At 38.7% G+C, this 21395-nt stretch overlaps 1 protein-coding gene across 1 annotated transcript; it reads left to right on the top strand.

The window, feature by feature from the left end:
- Nucleotides 1-379: 379 nt before the first annotated feature.
- LOC135482391 (uncharacterized) lies at nucleotides 380-14073 on the top strand. The gene is made up of 5 exons (XM_064762348.1): nucleotides 380-438; nucleotides 7659-7844; nucleotides 9146-9580; nucleotides 12303-12985; nucleotides 13601-14073. Exons 2-5 carry the CDS (start codon nucleotides 7742-7744, stop codon nucleotides 13616-13618), a joined length of 1239 nt encoding a protein of 412 aa, XP_064618418.1. The 5' UTR covers nucleotides 380-438; nucleotides 7659-7741; the 3' UTR covers nucleotides 13619-14073.
- Nucleotides 14074-21395: the final 7322 nt, after the last annotated feature.

Genomic DNA, 21395 nt, shown 5'->3' on the forward strand with positions numbered 1-21395 from the left:
TGTAAGTACTTTAGTATTTGTATAGATACTGCTATCCTTTCTTGTTAAATTTAAGTACTTTAGTATTTGTAAAAGTCTTGTTATCTGTTCTTGTTAAACGTAATAAATTGTTGTAAAATAAAATCTGCTGGTTTCGGTTACTTTTTTGTGCGGCTAAACTGTCGTGTATTTCGAACAAGCCATGTCTTTATAATACAGACAGTTTGGGTCGTAACACAATCCCACACCTGTTCACCCTGGATTGGTTTCTATTGTTCTATGGAGGTAACCGCAGAAGTGTGGAAACACTCGTATATTGACTATGCCTTTCCACAGCGCATGCGCGAAACGGATCGAAGATTTATCGCTCTATTTGTCATTGATTGCTAACCTGCAGTCAGAGTAAGGGAAAGGACCTGTCAGCCATTACAGCAGGAAGAGCGGCTTCCCGAACATAAGGTTGGTACATTTACTGTTTCACTCTTGCACCATAGTGTCTGTACAAGACCAAACGTTTAACATTCTAGTAATGTTTAGTGAGCTTTGTCTTATCTTCACAAGCCAGTGTCGTCTTCATTATTCTGCCTGAGTTCAGTTACACTGTATTCTGGGAACATCGTGGAACAAGCCTCTATGCCGTGGTGATGGCATCAGAAATCGATTCGGGCTATTCTACTGAGAGGTTCAATATAGACAGCAAGATTCACTTCCATAAAGATATCAATGAAGTTAAAGTGGTCGTCTTACCATAAACAATGCTCTATAGAAATCCTATAACCTTCAGAAATATCAAAATTTTAGGTTTGGAACGCCATCCTCAGCGCAATTTATTGTATGTATAAAGTGCTATTTGAACAATAAGGTAACGAATGGACTTGAATAATATGTTGGATAAGAATGATAATAAGAACGCTGAGATTGACGACCGCTCTAAAAAATGTGAACTCAGATGTCTTTAAGATAGGTATGTAATTCTTACATGTTTACAAGTCGCTAGCAAAACCTGGTTGATCTATTCAGACAGAACATCCAGATCATATGATGAGTTTTTTTCATCTCTCAAAGGCCAGATGTTAGAACAGAGTCTAATATCATTTGTACGCAGAATGCACGCAGCTGTCTTTACGCAGCTGTCAAATCTAGTTTCCGTGTGTGATATCAGTATGACCAATATCAGATGCCAGTATTAAGCATCTTGCCATCGCAAGTATAAGGGAATAGAACAATTTGCGCTGATTTTCTGAACTCTTCTTGGCTTGGGTTTAATGCCACATGGCTGTCTGGCTTGCAAGTCAAATGTCGGCATACATGTGATAAAATAAATAAGCTATCACTGAGTGTGGGTGTCTTGTCCACACAAAATCAACAGTTCATGAAACAGTAAATCATGACGTTGTTTTCTTTTCCTCATTTTTCACAACGGTGAAAAGAACACGGATCACCACGTCAGGCCTGTTCTGGATGTATACTTGTATATCAAGTATACACAGTCTATCTAGTTTATTTATTATTTCGGAAACCAATATCTTGCTTCTGTTGGGATATCTTCATAGTTCTTCCAATGTGTAATTGTTTAACTAACGATTGTAACGTTGATCTGGTAGCGAGAGATTCATGCGAAAATACAAGCCTGACCTCTATTCAACGGTCAGTGGGCACTCCATCCACTCATTATATTTGCAGGGACCTATACAGGGTTATCCATATCGAACGCTCAGTCTGTGGTTGCCTGGCAACGCATATTAGCGATCGTATTACTGCTTTGAACAGGCGTGTTGTGACCACCTGCTCGGTATTAGGCAAACCTGTGACGTCACTGAAACGTATCCCGGTACTGGCCTTCTTGTGCTGGCCACAGCAGGCGGACACAATCTGCCAATCATATGTCCATGTCATCGCCTCTCCCTGTTTAAACTTGGGTATGTCGCCATGAAGTGGCATTAAATGGAATACTGGTATTCATTAGGGTTATTGACATTCAAGTTAGCGGAATGTTTCCAACCCACGCAAAAGTCAAGCCGTCAAAAGTGGACAAATTAGCTCTGTGCTAGCGGCAATACGAAAAAGGCGGATGGAGGGAAATTTCTCAGCCGAATGCACTTGTCAACAAAATTTTCAAAAAATGTCTTTTTCAGTAGAATCCTATTGAATTGGGCGTATTCAACGTTGATTTGATTTGATAGTGTAGATTTGATTTGTTTGCAAAATAAAACCTGTATGGATTGTTAGCAGACGTACACATGTCTACTGATTATATAACATACTACCTGGAGGGCATACAAAGCAAGTTTAATGACGTGTTTGCAAGCGAGTCAGTTGTTACAGGAGCCTCGCCATCGAATGGTACATGTTTGAAAAGGGAAATCGGAGCGCTGAACAACAGCGTGGACAATCAGGCCTAATGCTGATTTGTCAATCTTGCGTAATAAGTGTTACATGATATGTTATCAGTGGTGTTTTGTCCTTGTGTCCACAAGGCTGATTAATCAGATGTCAGTATAGAGTAAGGCACTTGGTTGCTGTGTCTGGTGCCTTGGTTGAATTCTACGCTACCATGCACATGACTGAACGAGTATATCTCATTTAGATGCTGGGAATACCACCATGAAGTGAATCGGATCAACAGTGCGATAGAGTTTTTATATATTTTTATATGTTTACAAACTAACATTTCTCAAACTGCTTTTTAGACTTAACACTAACTACAACAGAACGGTTTACATGCACTAGATAATTGCAAAGCCAAGACAGTTACATTTTCTCTTTGTGTACACATCTGTTTACTGCCACACACCATCTAAACATAATCAATGCCTGAGTGTCCTTCCACTCGAAGATCTACTTCGTCACTCATACTAAGACGGCATCAGTCCGAGCTTTATATACCCAGTCGCTGAAAACATCATTTGCATATTAACATAATACAGCACGTATATGACACTTTTTAAAATATATTAGTGTCTTTTTTGCTTTCTTTATGAACACGATATGCAAGTTATCTGTCACACGTTGTTAGACAGTGTAAATATAGCATAGCATCTAACCATTCCCTGACCGTTATCTCATGTTATGACGCGGCGGGACTACTGCACGATTTAGGTGTCATTGGTTGGAACTAAATTATCCACGAATCACAATTTATAATGGGGATATTTTTGAAGTTTCAAGTATCAAGAGAAAATCACCTTAGATACCACAGCAAAGCATTCATGTAGACGGAAGGCTATTTCCGTGGAAACAAAATCAATACCAAGATCGGAGATGGGCGCTAACATTCCAAGGTTAACTTAAGCAGTGGTATTTTATTTCTTCATTGCCGTTAGATTTTTGTTTCTAACAGAAATATTGTACGATTCCATTTTCTTTAAGTAACCTTGAGCAGACTTGTTTAAACAACATATGTTTTGCAATCACTGAGAACATCCCCCAGATATAAAGATTATAGATTTTTATCTGGTTTCTCGTATATATCAGAGAGTAAACAAAAACATTAGCGCTAACAAAAACTAGACAACAATATTTATAAGCGTGATTATGGCATACATAGCCTGAGACATTCGTTTTTACCATGGCGCCATATGAAACCTACAGGACCTTAATTGATTCTATCTTTCTAGCTTATTCAGGCTACCGTGTGGAGTTTGTAATAATGCTGTAATAAAACGCTGTCTTATATTAGACCACATTCTAAACAGAAAATAAATACATTTTTGTGTATCACAAAGAGCGTATACGAAGAAAAAACAAAACAAAACAGAAAAAAAAACAAATAAATGAAACTCAATAACACGTCAATTTGTGTCGTACATCTCACTTAGTGACGGAAAAGCCGTGTATCAATAAACTCACAGCCGTAACAAAATTTCTTTCTTAAATAAAAAGAACAAGCTTTGGTCTAAGTTGAGAAATAATTCTCTTATACTTTACCTGCCTTTAAGGGTTGATGAAACACTCATAGTGCTTGTACTCTTCATATAGTTAATGGCGTGTCCTCACGTTTAGAAGTAGTGGCGTTCTCAGCATTGCTACGGTGTAAGAATGGTTTTGAAAGATAGCAGTGATTCAAAAAAGTTGTCATTTATAAAAATTTATCGTAATTTAAAGATAGCAAATTTGCCTCCAAAAAGAAAGAAAATCTTAACAGCGTTCAACGTTTATACCCATTTCTGTATTTCGCAACAATGTGGGTGTAGTATTGCTGAATTGGGTGCAGTTAAGCTAGAATAGTTCAACCATTTCTATATTATTTGATTAAATGCAAATACACAAGCCTACAGCATAAGGAGTGACACCAGAGCAGCATTAGTTGTTAAATGTCACACTCAACGGTTGAAATCCGATGTTTTGTCAATTACCCCAATTAATGTTTTATTCTAACAGATCATGTAAGTCCTTAATTATAACACCGGCCCTCTCGCACCAAGGCTTAAGCGAAATTATATAAAAAAAAACAGTAATGTTAGTTCCAATTTGTCAGACGTCATTGATCTATAGTTACTCAAAATGCAATCAGCATATATATCTAATGAATAATCAGATAGAAACAAAGCAGAGGGAATCATGGTTTGCACAGAAATACAAGATAAAAAACTACATCCTATTCACACAATCATTGCTTTACAGTTACGTTTAATAATTGTCTTAAATGTTGTTATACCCCATATTTCCAAATTAACCGTCTGTAAAGTCGTTTACAGAAGTTTATATGACAACATTGTGTCACTTTACTACAAACGGAACTGAAGTTATCGCGATTATAGATAGGTTAAGCGTAACGCATTTACATGCTTGTATAGACGCGGAAAACATGGTCTTGTATGTACCGTATATTAATTTAACGCCAGCTTGAAATGCGCCATTACATGTACACAGTTTTTCATCTGTCTGATTAAAAGGAAAGGTTAACACTTATATTTTATGATCTAACGCCTACTCTGTGGAAATATTTCTTACGTTTGTGGAGGATGCAACATTCATAATTCAGATCACTGACGCACCAGAAGCATTATTGCCACAACAGGAAGATACCACCCATTACTGTCACCTACACAAAGCATGCCTAAAATGTCACCAATGTCTATAGCGGCAGGTCTGAATCTGTGGTTAATCAAAGTGGTCAATATATGCGTAGCCGATCTGCAAAGCTGTGCTTGTCCCGACAGATTCTGAGAATCCATAAAGTATGCGTGAAAGCTAGGCTGTTTTGCCCTGACAGACCCCTTGTGGGTTCATTACTGATGCATATGGAGTCTTAGGTAACGGGCGACAAAAAAGAGATAGAGGCAAGGTTTTGCTGGGAATAATGATTTTTTCAACCGACATGGCCTGTGTACAGTTATATGTGGCATTTAAAGTCTATGCCCATTTTACTGTTGAATTTGTATTGCCCATAAACAACTTTCCGAATAAACGACATTTGACAGTAAATATCAAGGTATGGCCTGGAGATAAATGGTAATCCACTAGGAATCGACCAGTATCTGTGAGACCCAGTTTTATATCCACCGCCAGTCCTATCGATCAGGGCAAAAATAGACGTCAAGACAAATCCTCACGTTGTGTGACGTACTCGCTGGTGGACACCGGTAAGCTGTAGAGAGCGGAAGCGAAGAGGATGTAGCTGATGGTGGCCGTATTGATTTGTGTGGAGAGCAAATTACTGCCAACGCAACTGGGTCATGTTTGCCACCACCAAGCTAGCAAGCATGATATTTTTCACAAAGGCATGCTGACCAAACTTGCTGTAGCCAGAGCACGTCCAGAGATAACACCGACCAGTTGGTGACTGTTTCGTAGTTATGAAGAGACGAAGAGCATTTATTCTTGCGATCCTTCAAATCAATGTACACCAATTTTTATAATGACTAGTGATAGAATGTAAACGATAATTTTCAGTTATTTTCCTAAACTTGTTGTTCTTTGATATTGCTGTAATTTGGATAAGTGGGATGGGCTTGATATGTTTTATTTCTGTCATTTAGCATGGGCAGTTTACGCTCAGTGCGGTTCATGAATATAGCCTGGGTCCTAATGGACAAATAGCCAGAATGGACTCGCCCACTTCATGACAATAATGAAGATCGTGCATCTTGAGGCGACAGGCTAAATTAGATAATGAGAAGTAATATTGCGGCAATGCTGCATTAGGACTGACTTTAACGAAGCTACAGTTTACTGCTAAGCACTTTATACCCGCTTAAAGCATGAAATTGACTACTTTAACAGCAACTGATTCACAGTTATATGCAGAGTTTCAATATAGACATGATTTATTCATTCTATGCATTGCTTTTATCAATATAGAATCATATAATTTTCAGGCAATTTTATTTTATTTTTTATATTTATCTAATTGACGGAATTGTCCATGACAGAATTTATTTATTTGATTGGTGTTTTACGCCGTACTCAAGAATCTTTCAATTATTCAAAGGCCGCCAGCATTATGGTAGAAGGAAACCGGGCAGAGCCCCGGGGAAACCCACGACCATCCGTAGGTTGCTGTCAGACCTTCCCACATACGGCCGGAGAGGAAGCCAGCATGAGCTGGACTTTAACTCACAGTGACCGCATTGGTGAGAGGCACCTGGGTCATTACGCTGCGCTAGCGCGCTAACCAACTGAGATACAAAGGCCCCCCAGAGTTCTTAAGGTGGCTGCCTTAGAATTCTTAAGACAAACCAATAGCTAGTTTAAGACCGGCTCTTGTGACGTCGATCAAGTTTGTGGGTGAAGAGTAACCCAGTTTTTAAACCATAGCACCATATCCTAGACAATGTCTTCACGAAAAATGTTACCAGAAACGTCACTTACGAAGCTTCTGGAATAATAATGTCTCCCGTGTTCTTCGTAAATCAATTTTTCATAACTTTTTCCCCTAGATGACGTCGCCTTCTGGCACCATATCCTAGACAACGTCATTCACGAAAAATGTTATGAGAAAAGTGACTTACAAAGTTTTGTGAAAGTGACCCAAGATAACGTTACTTGACGTTTGATACTTTGATCTTTGCAACATAGCTTCTGGAATAATAATGTCTCCCGTGCTCTTCGTAAATCAATTTTTCATAACTCTTCTCTAGGTGACGTCGCCTTCTGGCACCATATTGTAGACAACGTCTTTCACGACAAATGTTACCAGAAAAGTGACTTACGAAGTTTTGTGAAAATGGCCCGTCTCTCCAGTGATAATTAATTCCGTTCTCTATCTTATAGTTAACTTCAGATGATTGTCACATTGCTCACAACTTTCTAACGAATAGAATTACAGTTACAGTTTTACAGTTGAATTAGTCAAAACGGATGTAAGCAGTATCTTAGTATTAAGCCAGCGATTAACAGATCAGTGCTTTCACCAGGATATTCCTCAAATAAATATTCTTCTTGTAGGAAAATTGATTTTAGTTTGTTTTGACCAGGACACCAATGATCCATTTGTCCAATTCAGATAGTTTGTGTGGCTATGAGCGGAACGTGCTTAATACTAGCCTTGGTATCAAAGATGCCTTATTCCGTTGAGACCAGTCAACCGTTCGCTCTATCTGTGAAAACAACGCATGCGTATTAGGAATCTGCCACCCAGTAATAGCCTCTACCGTGCCTCCTAAATCCCCAGGCATGTATTCATTACACTTTGTGGCATTTAGCCAATCTGTCTATCTCTTGTCTTTCCATCACAGGTCCGGCAAAACAGAAGGCACAATACCATCTTCCTGGCAAGGTCGCCGTGACATTAATAAAAGGGATAAGGTAAAAAGTGACAATGAAGGTCTCCATAGTACTTGCCGTTCTAGCCACGGCATATGCGGCTCCCATTCAAGAAGGAACGGCTGGGAAAACAGCTGAAGATATGATACATACCGTTTGTAAGTACACCCAGCTATTGTTGTCTTACTGCTGAGCGTATGCCAGACTACAGACATGTCATTGTGTTGAGGTTGATTGAACTGTATTTCAAAATTATTGATTTAATCAATTATTTGTTACCAGAGTCAGTCGACGAATGATCTAGTCTAGCCTATAGGACATACTCTTCTCTTCTGATTTCTTCCATTGTATACGTTGTAAATGCTTTGGTGGTTTGTGTTTTGGGAAATTAGTCTTGCCTTTATTGAACAGGGACGACTATTTTGTTTGACGGTTGTTATACGAATGTTTCGAAACGCTAGGCCTATATACAATACAAGGATCACGTGAAATCCACTGAACCTGCTTCTATTACCATACACAATATACCTAAAAGACTTTACAATTTAAATCACAGGGTAAACATAAAGTGTCTAAACAATGCATTAGAATTTAACATTTATTTACTTTATTTGATTTTTGAATAACGCCATACTTAAGAATTATTCACTTATAAATTAACAACTGGAATATAAAAAAAAAACAACTTGGATTAGGATGTTAAATATAAATTGAAAATTTATCCAAATTAAACTTATCATATCATCAACACTTCCATGAAAAGCTTTATCACTGTCTGAATAGATCATTATGTGTGTATACACATTCACCTTAAGACTGGTATTGAAATTTCAATTCAACGGGAAATATGTTGTTGACATATGTTTATTATTATCTGTTTGAGGGCCTTTGGAGACGTTACGCCAAACATAACAAGACTTAGATGAATTTGCAGACATATAAATATAGTATTGGCTCGAACATGAGAAACACAAGGATTTGGTGCATAGTGCTGCTATTCTTCTACATTATAAAGACACTTTCTAAATATGAGGTATGGAGAGGGCGTAGTCCTGGTTCCATCTATTTCACCTTGGAAATACATGTAGCTTACCTCAGAATTCCATCCACGTATACATATAATGCTCACGCCATCCCAAACGACGTAAGAGAAGTCTGAGCAAACAAGTATAACACTCTTTGTTTAAAAACACTTGCTTGGCGATTACTGTGCGAAATGTACCACATTACAATAACACGTTGACTTGATTCCTTCCTTCCAGATAGACGATAGGCAGGTGGGTCAAAACGTGTATTTACAGTTAAGCCCGGTATTATCCTTAGTCCGGGCTAATGAGATTTCTATTATTAATATACATTTAGGATAATGCACCTTGGAACAACAACCCTTCAACCCTTCGGCCCTTCAACAACGGTATGTTCATCTGTAAATCTCTAAATTTCAACATTTTCTTTGCAGCAAAACGAACGGATGAACAAATATTTTTTGGAAATCAACAAAACGCTCCTCGTGTTAAAAAGGCAGATCCTGAAACTGATTCCAGAGGTTTAGTGAGAGCTTTGCCCGCTGATGAGATACGCGATGTGAATGAGGAAACGTCTGCTTCAGAGGAAACACAGCCTACAGAGGCACGAGAACCCCCAAAGAACCCAGTAATCCAAAATCAAAACTCACATCCAGAGGATGAGTCAGTTGTTAGTGAAAAACAGGATCAAGACACCGCGGATAAAACTACCGACGAGGAAGTTCTGAAAGAAGATCAGCTGTTAAAGGCAGAGATGGCAGGTGAAGCAGAAGATAGTGAAAACAGCGCGCCTCTCGAAGAGGGATCAGGGAGTGTGAGCGAACCAGCTTCAGACGAAATGTCCTACGATTATTTACAGAAACTTTACAGTAAGTACAACTAAACAGAGGCCTTACAGTAAGTAAAATTAAAATATCAGCCTTACAGTAAGTAAAACTAAAACTGAAACCTTACGGAAAGTAAAACTAATACAGAAGCCTTGTTGTAAGCAAAACTAAACAGAGGCCTTATTGTAAGAAAAACTAAAACAGAAGCCTTACTGCAACAACAACTAAAATGGATCCTGTAAAACATCTGCATTTTTCCTTGACGGAAAAGTATCCGTTTTTGCACACACATTATAACATATCAGAAGCTTTCGACGGTAACTATATCTCTAGATCATTGTTAAAGCTAGATAACGATTCCCCCAGTTCACATACAGCTGGCGCAGTGTGGTTCCCCCTCTCCATATACCATGGCAAATGATTCTATGACATATATGTGTCATGTTTTTACAATGGTCTGGGTTAAGTGAGTTATGTTGTCCTGGTAATTACGATGATGTTAGCTGAGCAAGTTTGCACAAGTGAGCCATGGAACAAGAGGAAAGAATTGAATCATTTATCGCGTGACAAAACAAATTAACATTCTGTGAAATGATATTCGTTAACAATTAAAATAGATTCATTGGAGAAAAAATTTGAGAAAACAAATGTACGGAGTGACGAATGAGGGTTTCAAGATTGACTGTTGACATTATCTGGGAAAAGTCAACAAATCTCCTAGTTGTAATGCTGTTCAGAGAGAATGAACCCTATGTCATCTCCTTGTGTCCAATAAAAAAACAAAACAAAACAAAAAGCCAAAAAAACAAAAAAAAAAACAAAAAAAAACAAAAACAAACAAACAAAAAAATACAACAAACAAACAAAAAAACCCAAAAGCAAACAAAAGAAAAAAGCGTTACCATACCAGAGATCAGCACAGCGAACGCCTCACCCTGTAACCCGTTCAACAGTTATTCTGTAGTTATAACATGTCCATGAACCGTGTTACCACTGAACTATATTTTAAATATTGTAAATTCACTCTGTGGTCAGTTGTTAGAGTTTCTGGCGACATCTGCCACAGTGAGTAACCTCTCGGGTGGTCGTGGATTTTCGCCTGGCTCTTACTCCAACAGTGATGCTGGCCTCCGTTGTGTAAGTGAAACATTCTTGAGTACAACGTAAAACACCAATCACATATATGCATAAATACATAAAAAAACAAATAATATCAAAGTGACAAACTCTTTGAATGCTATGACTGTGGTAATGTGCGCTTTAATTCCAAACCAGGACGCACGTGATATAAATGGAACGCTCAACATAACATATCTTAAATACTGTACTGTTTTGGCGGACCAGTAAATTGTAAAGACCATCATGTATTAAGCTAAATACAATTAACTACAGAATGGATAGTAAAACCAGAACAGCGACAACATTGTGATAGTTGGAAAATTTCTACCTCTTGTCAGTTTATCTCAGTTAGGGTTTTGTTTTAATTGTTCATGAAAATGCTTTATATAGTAGTAATTTAGACATTCCCTTGCACCATGGTTTAAACAGAATTGAGTAAACAATGCAGTGATGTTAAAAGAAATTTGTTAAATATCTATATTGCCATTAAACATGTAGCCATAAAAAAGTAAAGTCGTGGTAATTCCCAACAGACGCATGACAGCAGTGAATAATTGATGAATATGCCCCTAGCCAAAATGTCATGACAACGAATTTGAAACAAAAAAGGAATGCGATTTTCTTCGGGCAAAATGCTTATGACAAAACATCTCAGCATACAAACACAACCGCTGGAAAATTCCAGCGAATTTTCACCACCACAGGGATAAATATCACATGGAAGGTCATCATATTACCAGAAGGTCAGGTCAAGAATACTAAAATTTGTGTTGTCATCAATTATATATTAGCACATTATAATTATTCAAGATGTTGTTATATAAATATAAAAATGTTCTTTGGTTTTGGGAACACCAATCAAATAAATAAATATAAATGTAAAAATGTCAACATTTCTTAGCTAACATGCACCCCGCCATGTGTAATTTCTACAACACTAACAAGAATTTCTTTCAGTTTGAAATAAGGTAAAGAAACTTCAATGCCCTTTTTGTACATAGCTGTTTCCGCCGTACCATTAACATGACCTTTTGACCTTAATCTCGTTAGGCCAGTGTGTGTTACAGAATAAAGTAGATTAGCTTAGGTTTGATTCTGCCTTGGAACCAAGCAGTGGAGGAAATCAATAAGATCCATGGCAAGGAACGCTAGAAGGTACCGGCACTCAAGTCCTAATCATAGCTGACCATGGGGTATTGTAGCCTGTGCTCTCATCAGTAGGTTCTTTTAACGGTGTTAGTAAACTGCTATTTTAATTAGACTGTTGTCACCCTTATTCAACAAGGTTCTCATACAGAGAACCGAACATATCGTGCAGCAAAACAGCCGTAACACTTCTGTAGAACCGAATCTCTTTCCGAAATCTAACTTAGCCAAACAATGGAGAATGTTTAGCTAATGAGACGTCCTTAGAAAAAACTTTTAAGTTTTGAGATTTTAATGTTCAAGCATTAGAGATTTCATGACATAAAGAGTAGGCTGTTTCAATACCAGCCCGACATTTCACTTTGTTTTAATAAAACGTTACAAAATGACAGCACTCAAGACGCCGAAACATCCGCCAATTATTGACAAAATGTCATCAAATTGTGAAGGCTGAAACCTTATTGTGCTATATGTCTAAATGTTCCCTTCTGTGTTACAGACGAAGCATCGGATCGCATGCCTTACGACTACTACTACCCAGAGTATTACGTTAACTACAGGAAAAGACGGAATACGCCAATGAACATGGACGACGAGGAAGACGTGGTGAAGAGGAACCACCGTGCTAAAAGAGACCTAGGCTACGACGACCTCTCAGACTCCTACTTCCCATCAACATTCAATGATGATCAATACTACAACGAGGTCCTCCGCAAACGCGTGGTGGAGGCAGCCCTTGATGAAGCCATGGCGCGCGAGTTAGCTCCCTTGTTAGAGAACTACCAGAACGAGGAGAGTGAATACCCTGAAAGATATGACGTACCCAGTTACATGGAGTACCTGCCTGAGAGCGCAGAAAGCTTTGAACAGTCCCCATATGACGATGACAGGTGGGAGACGGAGGATACGCTCCTCGGTAGACCTTACGACGCCCCGTACAGACAATCCTTCAGGCCTCAGGCACCAAGCCTTGTACCGATTAAACGTCAGATGTTAAGCATGGTGCCGGGATCGAGACGGAAGCGATTTAACTACCCCTACTCACAGGAGCCCGGAAGCCACTGGGGCGCGTTTGTGGAGAGCGAAAAGCGAGGACAAGAGGCCGCCTACGAGAGACTGTATCGATTAGCCAGAGCTCTAGCCACCAGACGATCACCATACACCGCCTACTTTGGCGACGACGTAAGTACTGCGACTGATTATCGCGCCTATTGGCTTCCAAACACTACCTAAGGTAGGAAACGACAGGAAACGCCAGGAACTGTGTGAGAGTAACGTGTATGGGGAGAAATGGGGCTAAACGTTAAATACTTTCAGCAATAACTAATCGATGCCTTGCAGTTCTGTCAGAGCAAAATGAGTTATTCCCCTTCAGTGATAAGGCCACGCATTACTACTATGTTGGTATCGTTCAAAATGTCGATTAACCCACTTCAGCAGTATATTCAGATAAATAAAATGATCATTCCTACCTTTTGAGTTATCACCAATATCACCCATGGATAGGCTTTAATATAGCCAAAGTGGCGATAGCCATAATCATGCAATTGGTCTGCAATCATATACATTATGTATTCTCTGCATACAAAGGCCACGTACCACGGATAGCTAAACTGAGTCCTGAATATTCCTGGAAATAAAGACAATATTCTTCCAACCTGGACAGATCATTACAAAGTTTATATCTGAATGTTTAAGATGTTTAAAAACTGCTTCCCTTTGACAGGTTATCAGTTTTGTCTTCCGCTGGTTTTAATTACCTGCGAGTTTTCGGTAAGCGTTTTTCTTTATTTGCAGGAATACAAGAAGAAGTAATCGTGTAGGCACTGACCTGGAGACGTTGGTTCACCATTGTCACCGGTTGTTCTGGACAGCGTCTTGGATGAAGCTGTTGAAAATTTATTCCAACTGTTTTGATCTGTTAATCTGTGTAAATGATATTCTATGCGATAGACGATGAAAACAAACTGTCGGAGAGACAGAGCCATTGTCTGGGCTATCTAACGTTACCGACATTTTTGCCCCACCGATCAAATTGACAGCAGGACTGCATTCTTAACAATCAAATGCCAAAATGAAAACAATACTCCCCACCCTATCAGAAATTTATAACAGTACATGCCGAGACCAACCGTTGAGCTGATATAATTTTACAACAACTGTGTGTTATTTTGTGCGTTTCTGTTTTCCACCTTTCTGTGAGATTTATTTAACGGCTTGTGTTGTGCAAAATGTTATTTGTTGGCGTTGCTATATTAAAATATATCATGTTTAATAACTTTTGTGTGAGTTTAATATGTAGTATGATCAACGCTTTCAAATACGCCTATGCTATTTATATATGAAGTCAACGTGGAGTGTTCAGGTCGTAAATATATATCTACATTTTAACTTATGACATTAAAAAAAATCGTATTGATTTCACTGGTTGAAATACCCATCATTCTAGACCAAATATGACGAGACTCGTACATTCGTTTCCATGTACCTTCGTATTCAAGTCCTCATGCGTGCACATATCCTTAGTGTCAAGGCCAGACGCGCATACCCAAAATGTAAAAAAAAACGGAGAATACTTTGCTTTAAGAAATAAAACATTTTGTCGTTTGCTTTGATCATGGCCGACGTCTGGAAAACAAACTTATGCCCCTCACACTAATAAAATAACTGTGGCAAAAAGGACAAGGGTCATTCCGGAAATACAAAAAAATCTAATGAGCATACTGAAATTATTTTTCGTTCCTACCACGTTGAAAAGGGCAGCTGAGAGCTTTTGACGGGTTTATTCCAGAAAGAGCAGGAGTTTCCACAACATGTTTGCCTTGGTTTTGAGGCACCAAAACAGAAAGGGCTCTGCATAAATTTTTATTCCTTGGATGGCTCCATCATTCCTGGTAGAACCACCGTCTGAAAGTTCCTGTGCCCGGATACAGACCAGTTTCGTTCCTGGCTGTTCATCACATCAGCGCTGTCTGAGATAGTCGAGATTTCCCCTTCCATATACCATCCGCATCGTCATTCGAATCGACACCGCTTCCGAAATAAAAATCTGCGGAGTGAGTCATGACTGACAGTATTCTTTACGGCTTTGACCTATTCGGTGGCCTCATGGTTAGAATGTGCGCCTCGAAATCGGGAGACTCTGGATCGAAGTCGGGAGACACGGGATTAAACTTGGATCGTGTCATACCAAAGACTTCAAAAATGATACTGGCTGCTGTCACTAGTATAGTGTGACTGGTTGCATAGGGTGTCTTTGGCATGATATTTCAGTGGCGCCAGAACTTTGGCGGTATGGACTCCCCCTGCCACAAGAAGACACGATGTACAGGCACCTAATGATTCCTTGTCGTCACGCGACTGAAAAATGTTAAGTAGAGCTGAAAGGCCGCCATGTAACTAATAATACCTCATGTTGGTATCATGCAAAGGGTTGGATCCGCGGCAGCCTTGCCATCTCTTTCAAATAAATGTTTCCCCCGGGCTCTGCCCTGACCATTAACCTGGCCGCCGTAGTATAAGTCAAATATTCTTGAGTACTGTGTAAAACACTAATGGAATAAGTAAATAAATAAATAAATCCAAATAACAGGCTGATAAGTTACAAGTCATAACTGTCGCCAGTTTCAATCAAATTATGAAAAAGCCACACGTGGATGTCAAAACGAATCGTGTATTGATTGCAAAAGATGTTTTTCCTTAGACGAAAGCTAAGGAAAAATACAATGGGGGAGTGTCATTTATCTGTCTACGTATCCTGCGTATCCTTGTCCGGAGATCTAGTAAGTTTGCTTTCATATTGGTCAATCTGGATGAAGATCCAGAATTTTTCACAAACAGTAACATCAGACTCATTTAATTTCGTGTCCTGTGGTCAACGCCTTACTTCTGGGTTAATCATGAATATTAAAGGAGACACACCTCTACCTCTACCAATGAAAATTTGTAGTCTTTCGCAAAGGTTTCCAGTTTGTGCGGAGTGTTCCTTGGCTAATAATGACTGTGTCAGTAACCATTTCTAACAGTAGACGGGGTGTCGTTCGACAGAGCCTAAAGCCTTAAGGTTACAGGGTCTGTCGTAGAAAGAGTATCTATGTTTGTACCACTAATACAGTGTATATCCCACACGCGGTCCTGTGAAAAGAGTCAAAATAAGAGGGGAAAAGGGCAATTTTAATATGGTTGACTGGTTCATTTTTTATTGAACAACAACAAGTTTGTTTCTTTTTGTAACAAAGAAGATTCTTTTGAAACTCACTGTTTTATTAATCCGATATATTATCAGGACTAGTTTGAATGCACAATTTTTAAAATCAATGGGAAAGTAAATTATGACACAATATTCACACAGTTGGATATTGTGACTCACTATTCATATATGTCGACCGACCATATTTCCCTCAATTTTCTCCCCAAAACAGTTCAGCCTCTACAACTACAACAGAGAACAAATGTTTATGCACTAGTGGGCAAAGAACCAGTTCACATGTGTTCCCAAACCACACTAATGCAGTCAAGCCAAAATAGAGACCGAAGCCGAAAACAACGAAGTCTTGTATGCACTCCGGTTTCCACACCCATAAACCTGAAGTAAAAATTTCTTGAGCATGTCATGAAGCAGCAGAACAATGAATTAAAAAAAAAATGAGCACAATGTCTAGAATAATTTTTTCGAATACACATAAATATAAAACCAGGTATCTAGTACCTCTGATGTAAGAATATCTGGTGACTAGGAGTGTCCTCTAATATGTTAATATGAATGGTAAATATATGGCCACGACCTGATGGGGGAAACCACAGCTTACCGCCTGCCACAAACCTCCTTCTTGAGTATGGCATTAACAGTGAGGTAATTAGGACAAGTTAATGGCTCAGTCAGAGAACGTGCCCTTCTCTCGTATAGCTGATAAACGGACCATGTGGTACAAACATGCCCTGTCGCTGATCCGCTTGATGAGGCGTCATTAGATGTGTGTGTACATATATTGTGTGTTCTAGCAGATTGAGTCTATGCTGCCAAAGTGCTGCCGCCACTAAAGTATAATGTCGAAGACATCAGACATGACACCCAATCCAGCGACATTATACTGATACCGGACCAACCATTATTGGGCCGATTCCACAAAGCAAGTTCTGACCTAAATCTAAATTTATAATCTTTCCACAGCACTCAGTTTTTGGTACTGAAAGTTGAAATTTGGGTACATTAAGCTCAAGGTAACACTGATGAGGTGGAGAAAACCGAAAAAGAAGCTTTAAGATCAAATTGAACTTTTTCATGAACTAGGTCTTGTTCTACACGTGTGTAGCCTTGTTGTTTGAATGTATTATGTTAATCTTGACATAATAAGAAAGCGGAGCATTGTTCCAAGCACCTACCTTCAGCACATGGAATTTGCGCGATAGACGCTGTACTATGTGACTGAGTGCATATATATAACACAGTTTCGTGTTTAAAATTTTTGACGTGGTACGTGTTGGGATGGGTGATTTATTTATTATGTTCCATTTGACAAATAAATGATGGCGTGTACATTAAGAACAATCATTATTAATGGAATGGCTATCTTTTAATCTGAAAATGACAGGCAGAAAAGTATTACTAAAGTGGACTTTTTGCAGAAACTATTAAATGTTTATTTAAGGGAGACAATTCATACAAATTCATCCTTAGCGGAGTAGTCTCCCTTCCAGTATGGCTCAACACAAGAAACTTCTCAACAAAACTGGTTTAGTGTTGGCAGAATAGACCGACTGCATAATAATGTCAGCATCTTTCTGGACAGGCTGTATATATGCTACACTGAATCCTTTGGTCCTAGTAACATGCTGCTATGCAGATATAAAAATGACATGCACACTGAAGCATGTGTTTCGTTTATACATTTCTGTTACACTTATAATAAACACGTTCTGGAGTTTACTTTTAAAGACTGTGTTTGGTAATCAAAGAGATATGTTTATTAATGTTGAGGAATGTCCCTTGTTAATTCATATATTTGCCGATCTGATTGAGATTTAAGGTTGCTTTGATATTTTTCCCGCTACACGAAGATGCTGTCGCCTTGAACATGTAGCAGGCCGAACCCAATGTCAAACTATATACATAAATGTTAAACTGACATTCAACGTCAGTCTCGTGTAACGGGACTTTCAATAACAGCTGTTTGCCCTTGAGTAAAATGAGGACGTGGGTTATCGACATACAAAGTGCACTTAGCTAAGGACAACTTAACACTAAGTATGTTTCATTACACTGAACCCTGTTTTTATAGCCAAAAGCAAAACAAGGTGAGTGTGAAACGCAACCATTTGAATTTGTAGTTGTAACAGAGCCGAAGATTATATTCGTCGGCATTGTGTTACACGTATTTTAACACCAGTAGACTACGATTTCTGACACTTGAAAAGATCAAGCCTTAATTTACTCAATGAAAAAAGGCATATAATTGTTTGCTAGAGAACTGAAAGGGGAAAGACTATAGTAATATATGAGTGAGTTAAATAGCTTAATCCCAGGTAGGCTTTTGTATTTAATCGTACTGAATATAATGTATACTGGCAAGAATATTGAAAACTGACCTCTCCCATCACATCCATATCTAAAGAACTGAAGCAACAGTATACATGTAGTTGCCAAGCAGTCTGTAGATAAGATTGTGTGTCATCAAATTTTACACAGCATGGAAAGGTGGGTGTAGAGAAAAGGCCGTAGAAGTTAACTGTTAACCTTTATGTATCTTCACAGAGAGATTAAAGTTTATGGTATAATTATTACGTAGCCCTGTTAAACCTAAGTCAAACCCAGCCTTTCCTTGAAAATAATTTGAAAACTAACTGAAGTTTAAAATATCGTACGATTAAAATCTGGTGATTTTTAGGCTATGTTTTTTAAATTCAAATCCTAGCAGTGGAGGATTCTATCTAGTTGGATCAGGGCCTCTATTTGACATGTTATTTGAATACATCACTGTACACAATCAGAGTAATCTCAGTGCTTTGTCCCTAAGGGCCTTTTCTTCCGGATGTGACAGGAAGCGCTTTGAAACTTCCATTATTCACACTGAGTTACATGTGTAGCCTTATTGATAAGAGCAGCTAGATGTACCGGTACATGTACAACTTAACGGAGAACAGACGTACAGATTGTATATGTCACTTTTGTTCCATTCTTCAGTGTTTTATTTAGTTACATCAACGCCATTACGAATATAACCTGGTATTGAAATACACACTTTAGCTTAGCATAGGCACTATATAAAATATTTATCATCCTCTCATGGTAAAGCAACATATGTCAATAAAATCGAGCATTACTTCCGGCTGTTCGGGCAACTTGCAACATACTAACAGCCTCGTGTTAATTTTGTAGTCCGATTGGAGTACCTTATTCCTGTGTCATTTAAAGATCTTGTGGATTTACTAAGGGAGGGGGGACAGAGGGAGGAGGGGTGTTAAATATTAATTTCCGGTTATTGTTATATTCGCTGAATTCATCGCTGTTAACCAAGATGTATAAAAGATTACCACTATTACTGTACTTGTAAATGTGAATTAAATATATGTGTGCTAACGTGTCATTTGCCTGAACCATTTTGGATTGTCCAGTAGGCCGCTCACATATATGATTCCAGCCTCGAACCAGTTGCTAATGAAATCGGACTTCTATCGTCTCTGACTCCTCCTTTAACAGAAACACAATTCCTCAGCTTATGTCCCACTGCTACCCACATGTATGGCCTGTTTCTTTTCATTAATACTGATTGAATTTGTTTTGACTGATTGATACGTTTTGCCTTATTCAAGAATATCAATGATTTTGAACCAATTGTTGTATGTAAGATATGTGCCAGCAGGCGCCATACTCTGATCAAATAACCATTGGTAAGAAAGAGATGGCAATTTAAATCAGAAATCTCGTTGTTCATTTCATCCTCCCGAATGTAACATTTATATCAATTTGGTAACCCAATCAACCTAATCTCTGGCCGAGGGCACAAGTAGCATGTGGTGTTTTATGGCGGTATCTGTTGCTCAACGGATATCAGGAAGAGACAATAAATGCGCCAAATGCGTCTCAGGTGTAAAACGGGTGTATCTGGCAGATATATTCTCGGGAGATGAGATTTAACTGATGTGAGGTGTGAGCTGGTAAACTTCAGCCATTTTTAAAATGAACAGAGAAACTGACGATTGAAAGTTCTTTACTGCTGTAGCCAAACACGTCTTACGCATACATGTACGACTGTAATGTAATATGTGCCGAAAATAATTCCTCGAAGCAAACGACTTATTCTTAGCACATATCTAAGCATTTCTACTGTATGTTATAGACAGATTTCCACGTAAATAACTACATCGTTATGAATACCATAATGTATGTTGGAAGCTCTCGATGGCCTCCTCAGGGAGCATCGGCTTTCTCCACCCATAAACTTAACCGCCGCCATATAAAAGAAACAAACAATCAATCAATGTCTAACGAATTTCATAAACCACCACCTGAAAATCCATAAGAGCAATGTCTATTGTTTATTGCCATCAAGCAATAAGCCAGAATATTTACTCTCAGAAAGTGGCACCCTTACACCCTTATATTCACAACAACAATAATTTAGTCAGTCATTTATTACATCAATACTGTAACTTATTAATCTTTCGACAAGTCAGCCAACCAGCTTTATACGATATACGATATCTTGCTTTATCAAACAAATACATTCTTAGCTATGGCTAAGTCCATCACTATACAGATGGATATTCAAAATCGAAGAACATCAAAGTTGATTGAGCCTAACCTTACAGCATGTCCTTTTGTTTATTTCCGGCAGGCTTGTCACCTAATATTGGATGCAACCTTCAAGAAAGGAAGGTAAAAAAATCAGTATTACTGCTGAGGTTGTACATCAATGCTGGTGTATAGAGAATAATATGGGTACGGCTGGAAAGACCAAGATATGTACAGAGTATTGGAGGAGTCAATCAATTTCCTGGCGCGTGATTTTTTTTTTGTTTTTTTTTTTGCTAGGCTTCAGATAATCTCGCTCTATGGTGGGGTTTCCTATCAATCAAGGTCTGTTCACCTCCTTTGACCGCTCTATCTCCCCTAACAAAAGGGTTATTAACCTTAGAGGAGATGAATTATTATAACCCAGAGGAAAGCTGGATGAGCGGCTTTTCGGGTCACAGAGTTCTTACAAGTGTATACCTTTGATCCTTAAAGCACGCTTAGGACATGCGCAAATCGTCGAAGCGTGACACATGTGAAAACCGTGAAGGCTCGAGATTGGAAAATTTAGACATAAGACATTAACGCCAAATGAAGCCAAACCAATCAAAACGACAAGATACTACATCCATCTGGAAAATTAAAAGAAATCACTTATACTTTGAACAGTAAGTATATGAACCGTCAAGAATCTCTAACGCGCCATGGTTCAGGGTGATGTCGTTTGTAATATCTGTGACAAGGCAAAGGGTGAACAAAAACCAGAGACATCAACTCCCCAACAAGTACATCAGGACCTGATGCTCCATTCCTGTAACAAGTACATCCCAACCTTCTCCTGACTTACATCCCAAACTTCTC

This window comes from Liolophura sinensis, chromosome 1 (genome assembly GCF_032854445.1).
Source record: "Liolophura sinensis isolate JHLJ2023 chromosome 1, CUHK_Ljap_v2, whole genome shotgun sequence".
Classification (NCBI taxonomy): Eukaryota; Metazoa; Mollusca; class Polyplacophora; order Chitonida; family Chitonidae; genus Liolophura; species Liolophura sinensis.